This window comes from Tenebrio molitor, chromosome 3 (assembly GCF_963966145.1).
Source record: "Tenebrio molitor chromosome 3, icTenMoli1.1, whole genome shotgun sequence".
Taxonomy (NCBI): domain Eukaryota; kingdom Metazoa; phylum Arthropoda; class Insecta; order Coleoptera; family Tenebrionidae; genus Tenebrio; species Tenebrio molitor.
The window spans coordinates 23,860,694-23,879,994 of NC_091048.1; the positions used below are offsets into that span (position 1 = coordinate 23,860,694).

Here is a 19,301-nt window from a genome sequence, read left to right on the forward strand (position 1 = left end):
TCAACAAGCTCATAAAACGGTGTATTTTTAATAACAACACACGATACACGTTATAATTTCACTCTGCACTTTCAGAAAGTGTAAATATATCATTTCGATGATTTTGCAATAATATTATAATTAAGTGCCGCTCTGCTAGTTTGTGAATGTCTTTATTAAAAAAAAATGTTGAAAAGCCGCCGCTTCTTCAGCGGTTCGCAGCCACCTCCAGACAATTACCATCTGAAATAAAATTTATGCCTTTGAGACAACTTTCACTCCTGAAGACTGCAGTTCAAGTTCGGTAATTACAGAGAAGATGTGGTCACGACTTGGGTATCCCTGTTGTAAAGCCCCAGCCCAGTTGTTAATTGTTTCGATAATTCCTCGAGATATTTCGTTACATTCCACACTGTAATCGACAAAGGTGGAAAAATATGATGTTATGCTCTAGAAAATAGGCAATTTATTGGCACATGCCAATGCTAGAATTACGGATAATTGGTGTTGGCCAATTGATGGAGAGGAGTGCAGACAATGTGCGCAGAAATTACGCCCGTCTGTTTATCTTGGCAGATCAACCTGGAGGCATGTCACAGAGATAATTGCCTCAGTCCAAGACAATGCAGTCAAACCGATCAAAATCAAATTGGGTCACTGTCAGTACCTCTCCAGACGGTCCGAAAAATCCGCCCACGTCTTTCGAAACGAGCCAATGTCAAGAAACCAAACTCAAAACAGTTTACGGTAATTACAAGTGTTTGGCAACTTCGCCGTAATTTCGGCGGTCACGAAGTTTCTTCTGTTTTTTTTACGAAGGACACTACAAATTGTTGTGTTAAGTGTAATTGTTTTCAATCATTAATCAACGCGTCCAAATTAAACCGGCTTAAGTAATGACGTGTGGGCAATTGGAAAGGACCGTGGATGCAGTTTTTCCGGTTGCCCAAAATAATGATCTCGAACCGGAAGAGAAATCATTGACAGGGGCGCCGACACCGCAGGGGTCTGCAGGTCTGAAGCCCCACTGGGGTTTTTTTTTCGAAGTTGCACATAAAAAGAGAATTTGGTAAGCAAAATGCTGACATATCGAGACAGACGTGTAGCCAGCTCATTAATAATAATCAAGTAAAAAATTTTATGGTTTTATTAACTTCAGCCAATTAAAACCAATTTTATTAATCGCGTAAAATTAATGTGTTCGAAAAAATGTTTATAAAAAATGCAAATAGTACATAAACAATCCAGTAATTTATTCTGAGCGAGGCAAAACTAAACGACACTTGATAATTCGACTGCCTAGTTTACAATTTCGCCGTTGGCGCTGACTCGTAAATCTCTGCTGTCATCTTGACGGAGCAATAGATCTTAGACCCTTCTTTGTATCTCCATGTAAGATACAGAGAGATCAATAAAAACCTTATCAGAGCAGCCTAGGAAAATTTTTTCTTTCTTTTTTAGAAAAACTGTAAGTTGAATGGAATACCGTCTAATTTGTTCTGTTTTCTTTTTTTAGAATGAATGTATTCTTTTTTTTGTCTTTAACTGACAAATATTTGCTAAGATATCAATTTGACGTTATCATTTAGTTTTCCGTTTTCTCAAAAAGTGTTACTGATTAAACGCAAACCATTCCTTTTCAATCAAAGACATGCAGAAAAAAAGTTCATAGGCTGCTGCGATCAGGTTCTTTGTTGATTTCACTGTATATTCGTCAAATTTCAAAAAAATATACCACCGAAAACAACAAGTAATTGCCTATGCAGACGACGTGGCACTGGTAACAAGGTCAAAGAAGGAAATAGAAAAAAACACTTGGCAAGCTGGAAAAGGCTGCGAGGGGTTATAAACAAAGAGAAAACGAAATACCTAAAAATAATGAAGCAGCAAATACAACCGATGAACCACACAGCAATTCAGGACAGAAACAAAAATCTACAACTTCGAAAGGGTCAAACACTTTGAATACCTAGGAGTAACAGTCTCCTACGATAACGAAGAAGAGCTGGAGATATATAAGAGAACGAGCAAAGGAAGCAAGGCAATGGGCTCGCTAAACAGAATGCTAACGTCAAGAGAAATCTCCAGAGCAGCGAAGATCAGGATATGGAGGACAGTGGTGTGCAGGTGTGAAACCTGGGTGTTAACGAAGAAGAGCGAGATAAAACTGGAGACATGAAAGAGGAAGATGCTGAGGAAAAGATTTAAGGGGACAAGAGCCGGGGATGGAGAAGAAAAACAAATAGAGAGATAAAAGAGCTTGGTAGAATGTCAGGGCAAAGACATGCGAAGAGAGCGTTGCTGGAGGGAGCAGGCGGAAAGAAGAAGAGGGGAAGACCGAAGAAAGAAATGGCTGGAGGCGGTAACAACAGACCTGAGAATGCTGGGCGTAGACGATTGGAAGAGAGTGTCACGGGATAGAGAACAATGGAGAAAAATAGTCAAGAATGGAAACCGAGAGTCAGGGGCCTTAATGGCCTGTAGAACTGTGTTATACAGAGTGTCCCTAAAAAAAGACGAGTCCATAACTCCTTTATTTATCGGTGAATTTTAATTATTTAGTTAGCTGGAAAAACAAATGACAAATAATAACATATGGGATTGCGCAGAGATGCCGCCAATGTTTGAGCATAGACGATAATAACGTTTTTTTCTAGATTTTTTTTTGTTGTATTTTTGGTATGTAAGTGTATATTTGTGACACACTGTTGTTTTTAGAATAAAAATCTATATCAGAATTACTAGAAAAAAGTATGTTTCTATTTGAAAAAAAAAAAATTGACAGTTTAGCCTTAAAGCGCTTGAAGGTGAATTTATTATGTTCTTATGTAGCCTATTCACAACCATTTAATTTGGTGTATAAATAATTGAAATCCACCGATAAATAAGGGAGTTATGGACTCGTCTTTTTTTAGGGACAATATACAGGGTATATGTTTATCCCTTACGGTTTTTTTTTTAGATACATGTTATAGTCATCATCATCAAGTCCATGTCCCTGCTTCCAACAAATAGTCGAAAATAAGTTTCCTTTTTTTTAACAAGATACTTCCTGAAAATCTTCACGAAGTTCTTCCAGAACCAAAATGATCTAAAAACCCAGGGGTAATTTTTTCTAAAATAATTTTTATGTCTACTGATTTCAAATCAATTGGCCTCCATCTCCGAAAACAACGTAGTCCTTCAATAATCTCATAAAAAGAAAATTATAAAAATCTCGGTGCTTTCTTCCTGTAAAACACCAAAAAATAGCGATAAAGAAAATCTTCATAGATCCTAATAATGAAATAAGTAAGATATATTATTTCTTTCTAGTCTCTACTATTCAACAGGGAAAATGGATGCGTCGATAACGATAAAGAAAAACATTTCATTCCACCCTTCCCACAAAAAATGTGAAAGATAAGTATCTTTAATTTCCTTCAGATTTACGTCTCTTGTCTTTTGGGTGACCTTCCGCTTTCAATCAAGTTTAAAAATGAAAGTCAGTGTCTTCAACACTGTCACACCTCTCGTAAATGCACACAGAACGCATGTTGCGCCATAGCACATGTTTGTATAAGATCAAGACGCCAATAATTTATAATAAAATTCGTGACCTCTCCGCACCAGAGTTCTCTCCAAAATACTAGCAAATAAATAAATCAAACCATCTTCCTTAAAATCTGCGTCTGGTCAGAATTAAAAAATCTAAAGCATCAATTTGCCCTCTTTTGCATCAAAATTTTTGGACTGGACCAGTAAACACCAAAATCTAGTAAAATTTCGCAAATGCCAATTGATTTTTGAGTTGCGTTTGGCCTTCGCATGACGATAAAAAATGTGTTCACAAAAATGACCGCTTTATCCTTGTGTGAGTTTGCAAAACTATCCAGTTAATCTTCTCCGGCGAAGAGCAGGCCTTGACAAGTTACGAAACCGTATCCGACTGACCCCTAACCACCACCGCCAAGAAGCAATGTGGAGCAGCAGCAGGTGTCTTACTAATCGGTGCGGATTTCGGTGCAATTTGGCAAGGCATGTGTCCTTGTCCAGTGAATGTTGGCAAGATTGTTAGAGAACGGATAAGTGGCTGGGACAGGGGGCTACGCCTTTCACTGTTATATTCAAGATCACGTTGTGATTGGCCGCTTGAGGTTTCGGACAAGCGGTGTGTCCTGACGTGTGCCTTACGTATGTGATCAGGATATCGAAACGTTCAAGACTGGACATTTTCACACGGTGCTGTTTAATTATTCATTATCGCAACTGGCCAACTGGTTTTTACTGAATAAAAATGATAATTCGTCCAGATATGGAGCAATGAACCCACCTGTCACCGAAAATTTCGGACACACCATTTTTTTTTTGACACTCGACCTGGGACATAAACGTATACTTAGCACGAGCTAATTAGTTAATCGCTTACGCAACCAGCACATTTTTCTTTCAGCTAAGCCAACCCGGTAGAAATAAAATTTCTGGTGAAATCACCTAGAGCCATAAAAATTGCTTCGCAAATGGCGTGTTCCTCGCCGATTCGACATGTTAATTTCAGTTCTCGTTTCCACTTTCCTAACAAACCCATTTGATCTCAGCAGCAATTAATCTAACAGCGATTGGCTTATTAATACTGCCCGAAATGGTAGTTACGAGATGAAAATGATTCTAATGAACGGTGTATTAATATGTGTTCATTAAAATTAATATTTCTGCTCATGTTTCAACGCAAGACGAAATAAATCTGCCGGTAGCGCTGCATTCTGCTTCCTCCGATGCGCCGCAAGGTGCGGACACGAGACCAATCCTTTGCGCAACAGTCGCTTACAAACACAAAACGTCCAATTATTCTACAGTTTTTTTACACCTCTATTTTATGGAATTCTGGAATTCGAATTGTTTTCAATTGTTTTACTTTCTCGCGGCCAATGACATAATACGAGTGTTCGGTTATTATTTATCAAGATATTTCCTACTCATTACACATTATTTACATTCATCGATTTCTTGGAAGAAATAGAACTTGGGTCATTATGGCTATTATACATTTTCTGGTTAGTACGTTTTACTGCAGCATAATCAAATCACATTTTTATTGCAACCTGTCATTTATAAGTGACGCAACTGCATCGAATTTTAAAATTCAAAATGAAAATTGAAATCGGATTAACACAAAACATGCATAAATACCCATAGATTCACACTGATATATTTTAAATGTCACTTCTAAGCCGTTCAGTACTGTACTATATTATCCGTAACTAATTTCACCTGACATGCGAATATAAAATATTAAAATCGCTGGGGAAGTCTGCAATAAACTCTTTTTAAGAAAAGCCATAAATTATCGTAATACACTTTTATGAGAAACTCGAACATTTAAAACCGTGTAGTTTTATTATGAGCATAATTAAATCGATTTTTGATAGAAATGTTTCCGAAGACAGAACTGCATAATTAGGGAATTTTTCGACGTAAAACTGAAAGTTGTCTAGTTAATTTAAGAGAACAAGTTTAACTAATTGTTTTGGCATCTTCATCGGACAGATCTCGCGAAGGGAATGTGGAGCATGCACTTTTGTGGAAAGGACTTCAGGACATGTTGTTCTTCTATCATTGTTTTGCTTCCTGTGCTGATTTGCATCAGGTTATCAGGTCATTATTCAATAAGTTTGAATCAAAATGTAGATAGATGAAGTAATAATTCAAGAGGAAAAGTGATACATGTAACAAAAAGAAGAAAAACCCCCCAAAAAAAAACTAAGTGAGACGCTTCAGATCTAGTTCTTAGTCTGAATGCAACCTCAAAATATAATTTCATCATTTCTAAAAAATAAAAGAATGACATACCAGTCCTGATTAACTTTTTGGATTAAACTTGAAAGTTGTTTTTGTCTAAATTTGTTTACGGAACCAATTTGCTCCACATATTTTCCTATCTTCACAATAGTTTCGTAATTGAAGGCTTGAATGAGCTTGAACAAGTTCATTACAAGATGGGAAAATGTGTTAGGTAATAAATCAAACCAATTAAAGGTATGGAATTTAAGATACGTAAATTCAGTTCACAACTAACTTAAAAATTATACAAATATGTATGTCGAATCGCATAAGAGTTATAGTAACGGGCCTTCAAATAAATTTATATTTAGAGCAACCTATGGAAATTCAATTGTTTGCAACATTTTTCCAGCGTAGAAAATAACACAAGAAACGTCTGACATTTTAACGAAATAAAATTAGGTTAGAAAATATTTTTAATTTTTGTAGTGCATTCTCCCTATTTCCTCTCCACGGAATGTGACAATATGAAATTGGGAAAAAGCTTACTATGTAACCTGTGTAACTCCAAAGAATAATTGGTTACCTACAAAAATTGCTTTACACTGTTAACAGAATTAGAATGTCGCCTACGCCTACTCTAAATATATATTAATTTGAAGGCCCGATATAATTCAGTGGCATCGCGGTAGGCGTGGATTATCTAAAGTGAGTTTTATGCTATGTGAAAAAATGTACTAAACATGTGAAACCGTCATTACTTTATTTTGAAGTTATGCCTCACATTATTGGTTTTGATTCAGCAGAGATAACTCATTTTGAATTTTTTACACTTTTGAAACGAAGAAATTCCAAATACTACTATAACAAAAAAAAAAAAAAAAAAGTCAAATTTAAATTTGACATTTCTCAAAACGCTCCTGCTTTTTATGTATTTGTAGCGAGTTTTAAGTGATGGATGACGACAGCCATCATCAAATGGCCCATCCTGGATTACATGAAAATGAAATCTGTAATAGTCGTCGCTTTGAAGGCCGAACTAGATCCTCAGGATCCTCCCGGTCAAATGACAGGTACAATTTAAATTCGAAAATTTTTGATTCATCTTGTTTTAGAAATATTGGACCAATAATCAAAATTTGTCAACTAAATATTGAAGGAATTCCTAAGGATAAATGTGACTATCTAGCAAAGCTTGCCAAAAAGATGGAAATTGACGTAATAGTTCTACAAGAAACTCACACAGCCACAGAAGAACAACTGCATTCAAGGGGACTTATATCTGGATATATCTTAGTAGATCATTTGTGTAGTTCCATATACGGCTTGGCAACTTATGTTAGAGAGAATTTATCAAATTATGAAAAAGTAGAAAAGAAGGTAGTAAATGATGTACACTTCATAGATATCAAGATTGGAGATACACACATTATTAACATCTATAAACCGCCTAATGCTCGATGGCCAGACATACTTAACTTAAACTGCCAACACCCAGCAATATTTATTGGAGACTTCAATTGTCATAATAATCAATGGGGTTATGCAGACAACGATGAAAACGGAGAATTGTTACTTAGATGGGCAGAGTCACATAACTTACATCTAATATTTGATGCTAAAGATAGGAAGAGCTTTCATTCTGCACGGTGGCAAAGGGACTACAACCCAGATTTGTGTTTTGTGACTTCAAATAACAATGATGAACCTTTGCAAACATCACGTTGTGTGCTAAATGACTTTCCCCATAGCCAGCATAGGCCAGTATTAATAACTGTCGGTATACAGATTCCGTTATCCCACACTATCCAAAAACCACGTTGGAATTTTCAAAAAGCTGACTGGAAAACATTTCGAAATCAAGTAGAACAAACCGTTCGTTGGATCCCACCAACCAGCAACAATTATCAAAGATTCGTAGGAGCGATTAAAAGTGCCGCTAAAAAGTTCATTCCAAGAGGATTCCGGAAAGAATATACAACATGTTGGTCGAGTACTACTAATAATCTGTTTGACAAATATCAAAAAAGCCCAAATATAGACACAGCGGATGAATTATTAAAATCATTGAATAACTCAAGAAAAGAAAAATGGAACAAACTTATGGAAAACATGAACTTCACTCATTCTAGTCGCAGTTGTTGGTCTACTTCGAAAACTAGGAGCGGCTAATGAAACTACTAGATCTAAATCTAATATTAGTCCAAATTCGGTTGCTTCTCGTCTGGTTGACGTCTCAAATTCTATTAAATTAAACAAAAGGGAAATTAGAAATATGAAACGGAAATTATATAAACAAAGAAAGTCAGCATTAACATCGCAAATACTATCTCGTCCATTTAGTGTAGAAGAGATGCAAGAAGTAGGTAAAACACTGAAGAACAGAAAAGCTGCGGGTTTTGACGGCATCTATCCTGAATTCATAAAACACCTGGGACCAATAGGTTTAAACTGGCTTAGGTCTTTTTTTAATGACATAGTTTCAACAGGTAAAATACCAAATGAATTCAAGAAAGCAAAAGTTATTGCCATACTAAAACCCGGAAAACCCTCCAATGAAGCTTCGAGTTACAGACCAATCTCTCTACTCAGCGTATGTCATAAATTTTTGGAAAAGCTTATCTACAATAGAATTTCACCAATAATAGAAGAACATCTTCCAATAGAGCAAGCAGGTTTTAGACCAAACAGAAATTGCTGTGACCAGGTGCTGGCCCTAACATCTTATATCGAATCTGGCTTTCAAAAACGTCTAAAGACTGGAGTTGTTTTTGTTGATCTCACCGCAGCCTACGACACCGTCTGGAAAGATGGACTAATACATAAATTGTATAATGCAATACCTTGTGGAAAAATGGTCTCACTCTTAGAAGATATGTTGTCTAACCGTCAATTCAGGGTTTTCGTTGAAGACAAAAGCAGTAAATTTCGATTTCTCAACAATGGTTTACCTCAAGGCTCAGTATTGTCACCAATCTTATTTAATTTATATACAAGTGATTTACCCCCAACAAATTCCCGAAAATTCATCTATGCTGACGACCTAGCAATGGCTTACCAACATCAGAATTTTGAAAATGTAGAAAACCGACTGTCAGAAGATTTAATACCTTTGAATAAATATTTCACAAAATGGCGACTTTGCCCAAATCCTCAAAAGACAGAAGTTTGCTGTTTCCATCTCGTAAACAACCAGAAAAATAGAAAACTGAAAGTAGTCTTTAACGAAACTACAATTAAGCATAATTATTCTCCGACATATCTAGGAGTAACTCTTGATTCATCTCTAACCTTCAAATTACACATCGAAAAGTTACGACAGAAACTGAAAACGAGAAACAACATTATACATAAACTCGCAGGCACAAGTTGGGGAGCGAATGCACACACTTTACGTATCACAGGACTAGCTCTAGTATATTCAACGGCAGAATATTGTTGCCCTGTCTGGAAGAACAGTGCACACGTGAACAAAATAGATGCTCAATTGAATACCACACTTCGAATAATAACGGGTACTTTAAAATCTACTCCAACACCATGGCTACATGTCCTAGCGCACATTATTCCGTACGATATTAGAAGAAAATACGTAACAAAACGAATTTGGGATAAATTTCAAAATTCACCGAACATGTACTCCATAACACAAGACATGGCAAATTTACCACCCCCTAGATTAAAATCGCGTAAACCACTTTGGAAAGAAGAATTTCTCATGGAACCATTTTCCAAATCTGACTATTGGAAAGCAGCCTGGCAAGACGTAGATATTTTCAATAAAAATCTAATTGAGGATCCTACAAAACAACTTCCGGGATTTGACCTACCTAGGAAAATCTGGTGTAAATTAAATCGTTTTAGAACCGGGCATGGCAAATGCAATAATATGTTGTTTCACTGGAACATTCGTGAAAACCCTTCTTGTGAATGCGGTGCAGAAAAAGAAACCATCCAACACATTGTGGAAGAATGTCCCCTTACTAAATTCCAGCAAGGTTTCTCCAAACTACATCTACTTACCGAAGACGCCCTAAATTGGCTACAACAAATTAAAAACATATAATTTACCATAATTATTTTATGAATTTCGAATTTTAATTGTAATTTTCTTCATACGAATATATATATATATACGGCCAGTTATCAATGTGAGGACCCACCGTAGCCCGTATAAAGTGAGGACCACCAGAAGGAACACATATACAGTGATGCGCGTACCTGATTGCAGTTTCCTGCATTACATTTCATAGATTCCCCGCGAGTATACACTTAAAAACTTGTAGATGGCGGAAATATTTTTTTAGCGTATATCGTGTTAAAGTGAGGTCTGCGCCGTCCCCTTATCAAAGTGAGCACCGTATATTTATGTTTCAGTCTCTGTATCTTGTGAGCACCAATTTCTGTGTATATGTTCATCAAATGATCAAAGAGAGGACCGTGCGACGTTGTCAAGCTGTGGGTGAGTGTTGTAGGTTGGATGGGTTAGATTTGGTGAAAACATTATTGGAGGCAACTGACATTAAACGCAAGTAAGTACATAATTGGTTATCAAATAATAAGTACTAAGGCTAAGTCGAATACTTCAGGTAAGTAATAGGTACGTCAAGGTAAATAACTTAAGAAAACTGAGATTTCTTAGAATTTTTTAACGTCAGGTGTATTTTAATGAAGGCTGGGACTTTCTTGTATTTTGGTATTGAGCATTGGTAAATTTGCATTATGTTGGTTCCCCGCATCTCACTACTTACAAGACATAACCACATAACCAAAAAATAAAATTACTTGACCTTGAAATATCCAATCTATCCTTAATTTACTTTTTTCACGATCGGTATAGTCGTTTTCAATGACGTCCGTGCTGTCAGTGTCATTTTTAATATGTTGCTGCAGATTGTACACACAAATTTATAACCTTTATTCAAAGTATAAGCAAATCCTAGTTAAAAAAGTGTCAAACAAAGCATTGAGGTTATGGTAATAAGAAAATTTATATTTTGTAAAACAGCAGCAACAAACAATAAAACTCAATCTTCAACATGGTATAAAACATGGTTAAACCAAGTCATCCTCGGAATCCGAATCAGACAACATATTTCCTTTGATTTGTGGGAATTTGCCGCGCGAAGGTAAATTGTCAAATTAGGAAATTCAAAATTACTAAACTGAAACAGCAAGTAATGCCAACATACTGTCATTTTGACAGCACGGATGTCACTGAAAACGCCTATAGTAGAAATCAACTTCTCGGACGTCAACGTCGTGGCAGAAGTAAAACATGTTCATTTTTTTGACAGTTGTGACAAAAGTCTACGATAAGTACTGTCGCGAGAAGAAATTCTAATCGTCAATGTCATTTCAAAATTATGGTTGGGTTGTCACAAATTAAAAAAAAATCCCTGTCTGATCATGCCTATGTCAACAGAGTGTCAGAAAAATGAGACAAAAATGCCACTTAACATCAATACAATATGATGATAGGTTATGACTAGACTTAGGCGAAAAATAGTTGGCGCCCCCCACCAGTCTGCTCCAGCGCCGCACCGCTATCTTTTTCGCTGCGAGCGTAAACCGTGGATCGAGCGCGCTGCACTGGATCGTGATGGTGGGAGGTATTCTTGACGCTCTCACTATTTTTCGCCTAAGTCTAGTTATGACAGTTCCGATCGTTTTACAATGGACCATTTTCGTTTGCGTCAAAGCATGACTTTGACGACCAGTTTTTTTTGCTCGCGACAGTACAAAAAGTGTAAGTTAGATACAAATAAAAGCCAACAAGTAATTTATTTTCAAAACTAGATATATTTATGAATGTGGAATAGTTTTATCATCACTAATTCACTATAGTCAATAAAACAAATTGGCAAATCATCCAAAACTTTTGGACGTTAAGTTTATAGTTCCTTGGTTTGTCTGGTTTGTACTGTTGGTCGAAGTCCCGGCTTGTAGTACATACCTGGTTTGCTGTCTTTTGAACGGAGTCTTGTATATACCCCTCAGCCACCGCGATTGATTTCCAGCTCTCATGTCGTTTGATAGTGGTGATATCCGCCTCTAAGTCTGCCAGCAAAGTAGCTGAAGATCTGCGCAAGCAGAGGCCGGTGTACATCGATAGGTGTGGTAAATCCAAAGAGGTTGCCATTATGCTTGGTATCTCACTAAACGTAATAACTGAATATTTTAAACAAATGAAAATCTTTATTAATTTTTTTTTTTGCATCGAAAAATGAACACAAATATTATTTTCAAACAAATTGAAACGTACAATTTGAAAAAACTAAAAAAAAGGTGAGGAATTTGATTAATTAAATAGTCCTCCAAATACGATTCGTAGTCAATATGATGCAGATCATTTTTGCAGTGGTGTTACTCATATCAACGGCGCTCGTGCTGCGCACTCGTCGAATTCATATCACAGCGCCGTTGACATAGGTAGCACCACCGCAAAAATATTCGGCATAACAGTGACTACTCATCGTATTACCTACATATGATTATTCGAATAATTCGAATACGATTCCCAGCCTAGATGATACATTAATTTTTGCAATCATTTGATAACAGGGAATAATAGATGAGAGTTGTGCAAACAAATCAATCTGACTTTTATTTGTGACTGAGATTTATTACTTGTAAGAATTCACATGACGCCTGACTCAGATTGCAAAAAGTTGTAAAATTAAAAGTTTTAATATTAAGAATATTATTCTGCAATTTTTTGGCCGCTGGAATAAATGTATTTGCTACTTACTTTATTTTATAGGATACAGGGTGTAACATAATTCGTAAATTTTTACAAAGGATCAATATAAAAAAAAAATTCACTAAATGAATAATTAATCAAGCATCATTTTAGCATTGGCATTGTATTGATTGATGTATTGATATATATTCACTTTTTACTTTAAAAAGATTCGATTTTGCCCTTTTAGAATGAAAAGAAGTGAGCGAATGTTATCAATGGCAAAAGCTAAAAGTAAAGTAGATGAAGAAATAGGGAGAATGTTAGACATTCCTAAATATGAAACAACAAAAGGCTTAGAAGCGACAGAAATTGATCTTCTTCTACAAGGTAAGCAATTTTCGTCTTGTTAAAAAGATCAAATTATCGATAAACTAACCAAGTTCTTTTTACGAATATGATGTATCGTGCGTGTATTTAAATTTATCCTCAAAGTAGGCTTTAAAGACTCGACTGTAAATACGGATAAATGATCACAAATCAGCTGTTTAAATCTATGCTTTTACATGAGCGGTGCGTTCTCAATCGACTCTCCAACGCCAACTTTGAGGATAAATTTAAATGAACGCAACGATATTAAAGAACTATTTTTTTCAGTTCAACATCAGTTATTTAATGTAGTAAAAAGTAATGTTCAAATCTGTGAAGTAACATCAACCGAAAAGAGACCAATAACGAGATTTTTTATTACAACCGGTGCTAAAAGAAACTTGTTCTGCAATTCAGACGCTAGTGAATATTCTCACTTAGATGTAGACACTGTCACATCAAGTGTTGTGGAATCGGACTCGGAACCATACGTAGATAGTGGTGATGAGTACAAGCCGGAAGAAATTTCCGAAAGTGATTCGGATAACAGCGAGATTAGTGAGAGCCCTTTTTCTTTAAAAGATGCCGACACACATAAGAAAAATAAGAAAAACATAGGCAGCAAGAGAAAATTGAATAAGATCGATATTAGTGAGAGCCCTTTTTCTTTAAAAGATGCAGACACACATGAGAAAAATAAGAAAAACATAGGCAGCAAGGGAGAATTGAATAAGGTAAGTTGGTAATTAAAAAAGGTTTCAGACACAGAGTATTTTCTATGTGAGGTGATTCAATTCGTCAAGTAGACTACAACGACAAATTTCGCTCTTATTTAGAATAAAATACACGAAATGTTGTTTAAAAAAAATAATAATTTTTTATTTTGTGATGTTTTTGTTTTTCTATTGGAATATTTTTACGGCTTAAAAACAGTACAAAACTAAACATTTCTTAAATATTTGTCAAGTAAACTTGGTAAAGCAATAGTAAATTATTAACTATGAAAACACTCAACACTTACTTTCAAATTAAACTGTATATTTTTCCAGCAGATGCAGAGTAATGATCCAACAGAGGCAAGTGAAATTTTGAACGTCGATAATAAAGTGGTGAATAGTAATTTTTTAAATCCTGCTTTTAAATTTTTTTTTCAAGGTACTTGACGCAGTAACAAAACGTAAGCGCGTCTGGGATAAAAGGGACCACTGTTATTTCTGCGATCTTGACGTTTTAAAATTTTCCCGTCATGTTTTAAGACATCATCAATCAGAAATAGAAGTTCAGGAAATTTTAGCGTTGAATGTAAAAGATAAGCGTAGGAGAATACTATTTCAAAAATTGCGAAATAGAGGAAATTTTTTGAAAAGTACAATCTCTGCAGATGTAGTACCAGTGAGAAAACCAGCATATAAAAATTTAGACAAACCATCTCCATCCACATATTTGCCTTGCAAATATTGTAGGGGGTTTTATAAAAAGAAGTATCTATGTAGACACATGAAAAGGTGTCCGCTTAACAACGATGATAAATCTGAAAGGGTAAATGCCCAAAGTGAGGGACAATCTCTTTTTTCTACCTACAGAGAAAATGACGTTTTACGGAAAGATATTTTTCCAACGATGCGTGCTGACGAAATATCGTTTGTGGCAAAAACAGATCCTCTGATTTGTGCTGTGGCAAGGCGATATCTAAAAAGTCATCGTGAAAAACAATTCTGGATGGTTGCTTCTAGAAAAATGCGACAGCTGGCACATTTACTTATAGAAATAAAAAAAAAAGTCAAAGTCAAAAGTTTGTTAAGTGCCTTGGATTCATCGAATTTTGATATTATTGTAGAAAGTACTAAAAAAATTGCCCGATTCAATCCGGAGACGGAAAGTTACGGGGCCCCATCATTGGCGCTGCACATGGGGACCGAGTTGAAAGACTGTATTGATGTAGCACATAATATGACACTTAAAAAGGGAACTCTGGGCAGTGAAATCAATAACAGATTAAGTAATTTAAAAGAACTAATCATTAATGAATGGCGATATGAAGTTTCCACTATCGCAAATAATGATCTACAGCAAAAAATGTGGAACAAGCCTTCTCTGATTCCACTGGCGGAGGATCTGACTACTCTAAAAAGTTACTTACTTTCGGAAGGCCTAAAATATAGAAGTGTTCTAGAACAAAATCCACACGACAGAAAGGCATTTACACAGTTATTGGAAATAACATATGTTCAACTGCTTCTTTTAAATAGGAGAAGAGTCGGTGAGCTGCAGAGAATGACTTTAGTTTCTTACACGACCAATATTAACAACACGAACGGTGGTGAGTTTGATAAGTGCATTACTGAAAGTGAAAAAGTATTGATGAATTCTTTCAAAAGAATCATCATTAGGGGAAAACGAGGTCGAGGAGTTCCAGTATTGTTTACAAAGGATATGGTCAGCAATACGGATCTATTAGTTAATTTGCGAGACAATTTTGTCAAAAAATCAAATCCACATTTATTTCCAAATATTAGATCTACAACAAGCATAAGTGGAACAAAAGCTATTTACAAGCATGTGAGAGCCGCTGGAGTAAAAAATGCAGCAGCATTAACATCGACAAAACTACGTAAACATCTTGCGACAATGTCCCAATTAATTAACTTATCGCCACAAGATTTGGAACAATTAGCCACCTTCATGGGACACACATCAGAAATACATAAAACCTATTATAGGTTACCAAATGATGTTTACCAAATGGCAAAAGTCTCAAAGTTACTCTTACTTAACGAGAAAGGGGAGGCGTCTAAATATAAAGGAAAAACTTTGGATGAAATTAATATAAATTTGGATGCATCAGAAAATGAAGATTCAGATGATGGGGATTTCGATGACGACAATATTAGCAGAATTGTTAATGAACACGATGATACAGGAGGGAGTAAGGAAGGAAACTCAGATATGTTGGGCCCTAAGCTTGACAAAAATAAGAATTCAAGTGACGAGGTTACTATTTCTAACAATCTCTTAGGTATTATAAAATTTCATGTATTTGTTTTATTTTAGGGGGTATCCTACGTAAGCAAATCTGCAAAAAAACCTAAACGAGTTCTTCAACCTTGGACAGAAGCCCAAAAGGAAGTAGCTCTAGCCTACTTTAAAAAGCATTTGCTAAAGAAAATTCCGCCAAAAAAGAACGAGACTCTTGAACTGATCAATCAAAATGGAGAGCTCTTTTCTAACAAAAGCTGGGAAAAAATTAAAATTTTTATTGTTAACACTTACAACAAAAAAGCATAAACTGAAGTTATTGCACTTATGTTTATTTATAAAAATCTTTTTATTATAATATTATATTACGTTTGAGTGTTTGAGGTAATGTTCCTAATGGTATCTCTCAACTTTATTAAGTAACAATTTATTTAAAGAAACTTGTCATATTGTTTTTATGTGAAAACGATTCCTATTAAGTTAATGAAATTATGTGACAATTCTTTTAGTTAAAAAACTGTTGTTTTATTTACCCAGGCTATAGTTTTTTCTGTGGAGGGGAAATCCGTCATGCACCAATCTCCCCGGCTCAACTCCGGGGATTATCTTTCGGCATCAAGGGTGCGTCCTGTCCGACTTTCTTCTGGTCTTTCTTGACTCCCGCACCTCCCCTATCTCTCCGGCAAAAATTAATTGTAGGCACGAATTGTACATTTCCTGAATTGGAGACTTGTTTAATTCGACTAAATTATATATGACAATACATTTTTAAAACCTCACTGAACATTTAAAGGATTAATGGCCAATCTCACCGTCGTAGTGTAAAATTAAGGAGAGCTTAAAAACTTGGTTACAATCATTAAAATTGTAGCAACAATCGTTTCTAAGCTTAGTTTAAAATTAAGGAACGTGGGTGAAATCGGCCATAAGAGTTTAGGTTGTTGTTGACTTTTTTGTGTTGCTTTATTGTTTCATTGGATTTAAATCTCTCTATACAAATTCAACAATTTTCATCGTATAGGTATGCATTCAAAGCGTTAGGTATAGTCAGAAAAAAGTTAGGTTTCGAAACCAGATGTTATAACATTGTTATTTATTTTTTGTACCTAATAGGTATGTTACGTTATTTATTTTCACGACCCAACGGCTGAGAAAATTAACGATTTTTCCGGTGTTAGCGGCGTGACCAAGGGTTTTTCATGATTATTCATTTCATGATTATTTATTTAAAGTCATAATGAGTCGCTTTTTGTGGCGGTCAGTGTACTAATAATAAAATAATTAATTAACACAATTTAGTGTTATTCACATTTTTATAATAAAAATAAGTAAATACAATTTTTAGAATAAATAGTTGTAAATTCCGTATGCAATTGCAATATTTATCATGTATTAAAAAGGGAATTAATAAAACAATTCATATTTTTATTACAACCTAAAACCCATGTAGTATTTTGCAAATTGCCAATTTATTACGCGGATCCTTACAGCGAAACTGCTAAATAAAGAGTACAGCGATTCATGAATATTCATGCATCGAAACAGAGTAGTGACACAAGAACGCTTAAAAATAAATATAAAGAAATCGTTTCCGCCAATTCACCGTCTGGAACATATACTATGCGGTAAGTGAGCCCCTTGCGCGTTTGCCACATTATCGGACCTCACTTGTTAATGACCACGATCTGAAAAGTATCCGTCTAGAATTTATACACCGCAGAGAGCGCCACCACTCACAAAAGCGTTGAACTATAATATACAATTTGGACCATGGTATGATCAAAATGAGGTCCAGCTAATTTCAACAGATATTGCATATGTAGTGGTGGGAGAGGGCCTAGACTGAATTACACAGGATTGTCAAAGTGAGGACCGTATATTGGTCCTCACTTCGTACCGGACCTCACTTCAAACGCAGTTTACCTACAGCTGGGGCTCACTTTGTACACTGTGAATATATATATATATATATATATATACAAGAAAATAAACACAACACGATTCCAACGATAATGTCAAAGCCAAATTAACAGCAAGGGATACTAACAGCGTCGAAACTAGGGTATTAAGTAAGTATTAGCAAGGGTTTTGCTGCCAACGTAAATTTGACTGCCGCGATGCCACTTATTATAATATATGTATTTGTAAGACACGGAAGGAAAGGACAATTCACTGAAGAAGTATGATTTTTTAATTCCCTTGTTCTTATTTTTTTTATCTCAAAATTTCAATTGAACTTTTTCAAAATTCAAGCACGAGAGTAAGCACAGTTGCCGTTGCCACGGTTGATTTTTTAGCATCGCTAGTTGTTTCTACGAAAGAACAAACTCTTGTGGTGATTTTTGATTGGATTTATTGCTAAAAAAATACTGTAAAAAATCAGTAATAAGTACATATGTGTCATTGGGGAGCTTTCAATACTGACAGTACTGTTAAAAAACATGTTAAAAAAACAGAATAGATTATTGTTGCTGAAAAAATAAATAGATATACAATAATATATGCATGTTGTAATCCTTTTGTCCTCCAACACTTATTTCCTATTTCGATTTAGTTTTTTCTTTTTGATGTTTCTTTCCAACTCCTCAACACACTGACCGCCTGAACTCTAACCCAAACTACCATGATGGTACTGCGCTTAATACCACATAATAATGAAACTTCATGTGGTCATAACTAAGAATTAATCAGTGCCATGGTCCTGTCAGTAATTTAGCTTTTTCATCTTATTTGAATATTTTTTTTTGGACAATGTATAGTAGACCATATCGTATAAGAGAACAAACATAAGCAAATTAAACGTCGGTGAACTCTATTTTTCACAAACAATTGGTACACAGAACCTTGAAAAATTCTTCTCTCTTAACCACTAAATAGTCGAGTATTTTGCACACTTCCAATAGGCCATGACCTTTACACTTAACTGATTTATGTACACTTTATCCAACTTTTTAGCTTGTAAACCCTTTTTTGTCAAGTCATTAGTCCATATCGGTGCATTCGACGAACTGGTGTTGTGGAGGCGAGGGTGGAGGTTATCCCAAAGATGCATCGTCATTAACATAATCAACAAAATCTGTCATGTTTTACGTAGAAAAATTTCCAACAAACCAAATACAATTACTTTGCATTCATATTTATGAGCAGAGTAAATCACAAAAATGAAATTCTCCTGATTTCACTGCAAATTGTACCGACACAGATGACTTCTCGATCTTTCGAATTTGTTCATCTTTATTAATTGTTTTCACTTCACCGTTTCGGTATTTTAATTGAAATTTCAGCAACTTCTGTCCACACACCGTGCAGGTTTTAATTTGCGATGTTCATTTAAGCTGTTACTATTATAATAAATTTGGACGTAACACGATTTCACTCGCGATGCAACCAACTTTAAACACATAAACGATCCAAAAACGGCGGTTATCGCCGTCACCACTCGATTTACCTGAAAGATGTAGGAAAGCGAAGCCATTGAGGTCGATTATTTCATCCTGCATTGAACATCGAAAGTGTTGAGATTTTTAACGAACCG

The 19,301-nt window shown here is 35.4% G+C and overlaps 1 protein-coding gene and 1 long non-coding RNA gene across 6 annotated transcripts; one reads left to right on the forward strand and one right to left on the reverse strand.

The window, feature by feature from the left end:
- Window positions 1-9,727: 9,727 nt before the first annotated feature.
- On the reverse strand, window positions 9,728-17,737 carry LOC138125625 (uncharacterized). Its single transcript, XR_011157500.1, has 2 exons — window positions 16,300-17,737; window positions 9,728-11,897 (listed from the first exon to the last, which is right to left on the reverse strand). It is a non-coding gene; the product is annotated as an uncharacterized lncRNA (long non-coding RNA).
- LOC138125623 (uncharacterized) lies at window positions 10,108-16,136 on the forward strand. 5 transcript variants are annotated; one of them, XM_069041046.1, is made up of 6 exons: window positions 10,108-10,271; window positions 12,672-12,811; window positions 13,079-13,524; window positions 13,840-13,866; window positions 13,946-15,781; window positions 15,842-16,136. In XM_069041046.1, the coding sequence occupies exons 1-6, from the start codon at window positions 10,108-10,110 to the stop codon at window positions 16,073-16,075; spliced, it is 2,847 nt and encodes a 948-aa protein (XP_068897147.1). In that variant the 3' UTR covers window positions 16,076-16,136. The 5 variants fall into 5 exon arrangements, with proteins under 5 accessions (XP_068897147.1, XP_068897146.1, XP_068897148.1 ...); XM_069041045.1 differs by having other exon boundaries at window positions 13,843-13,896; XM_069041047.1 differs by having other exon boundaries at window positions 13,843-13,866.
- Window positions 17,738-19,301: the final 1,564 nt, after the last annotated feature.

Excerpts from the sequence above, each read along its gene's own strand:
- LOC138125623 (XM_069041045.1), top strand. The coding sequence starts at position 10,108 with ATGTTTCAGTCTCTGTATCTTGTGAGCACCAATTTCTGTGTATATGTT. Across the intron at positions 12,812-13,078 it reads AATTGATCTTCTTCTACAAG|TTCAACATCAGTTATTTAAT; the intron begins GTAAGCAATTTT and ends TATTTTTTTCAG. Across the intron at positions 13,897-13,945 it reads TTTTGAACGTCGATAATAAA|GTACTTGACGCAGTAACAAA; the intron begins GTGGTGAATAGT and ends TTTTTTTTCAAG.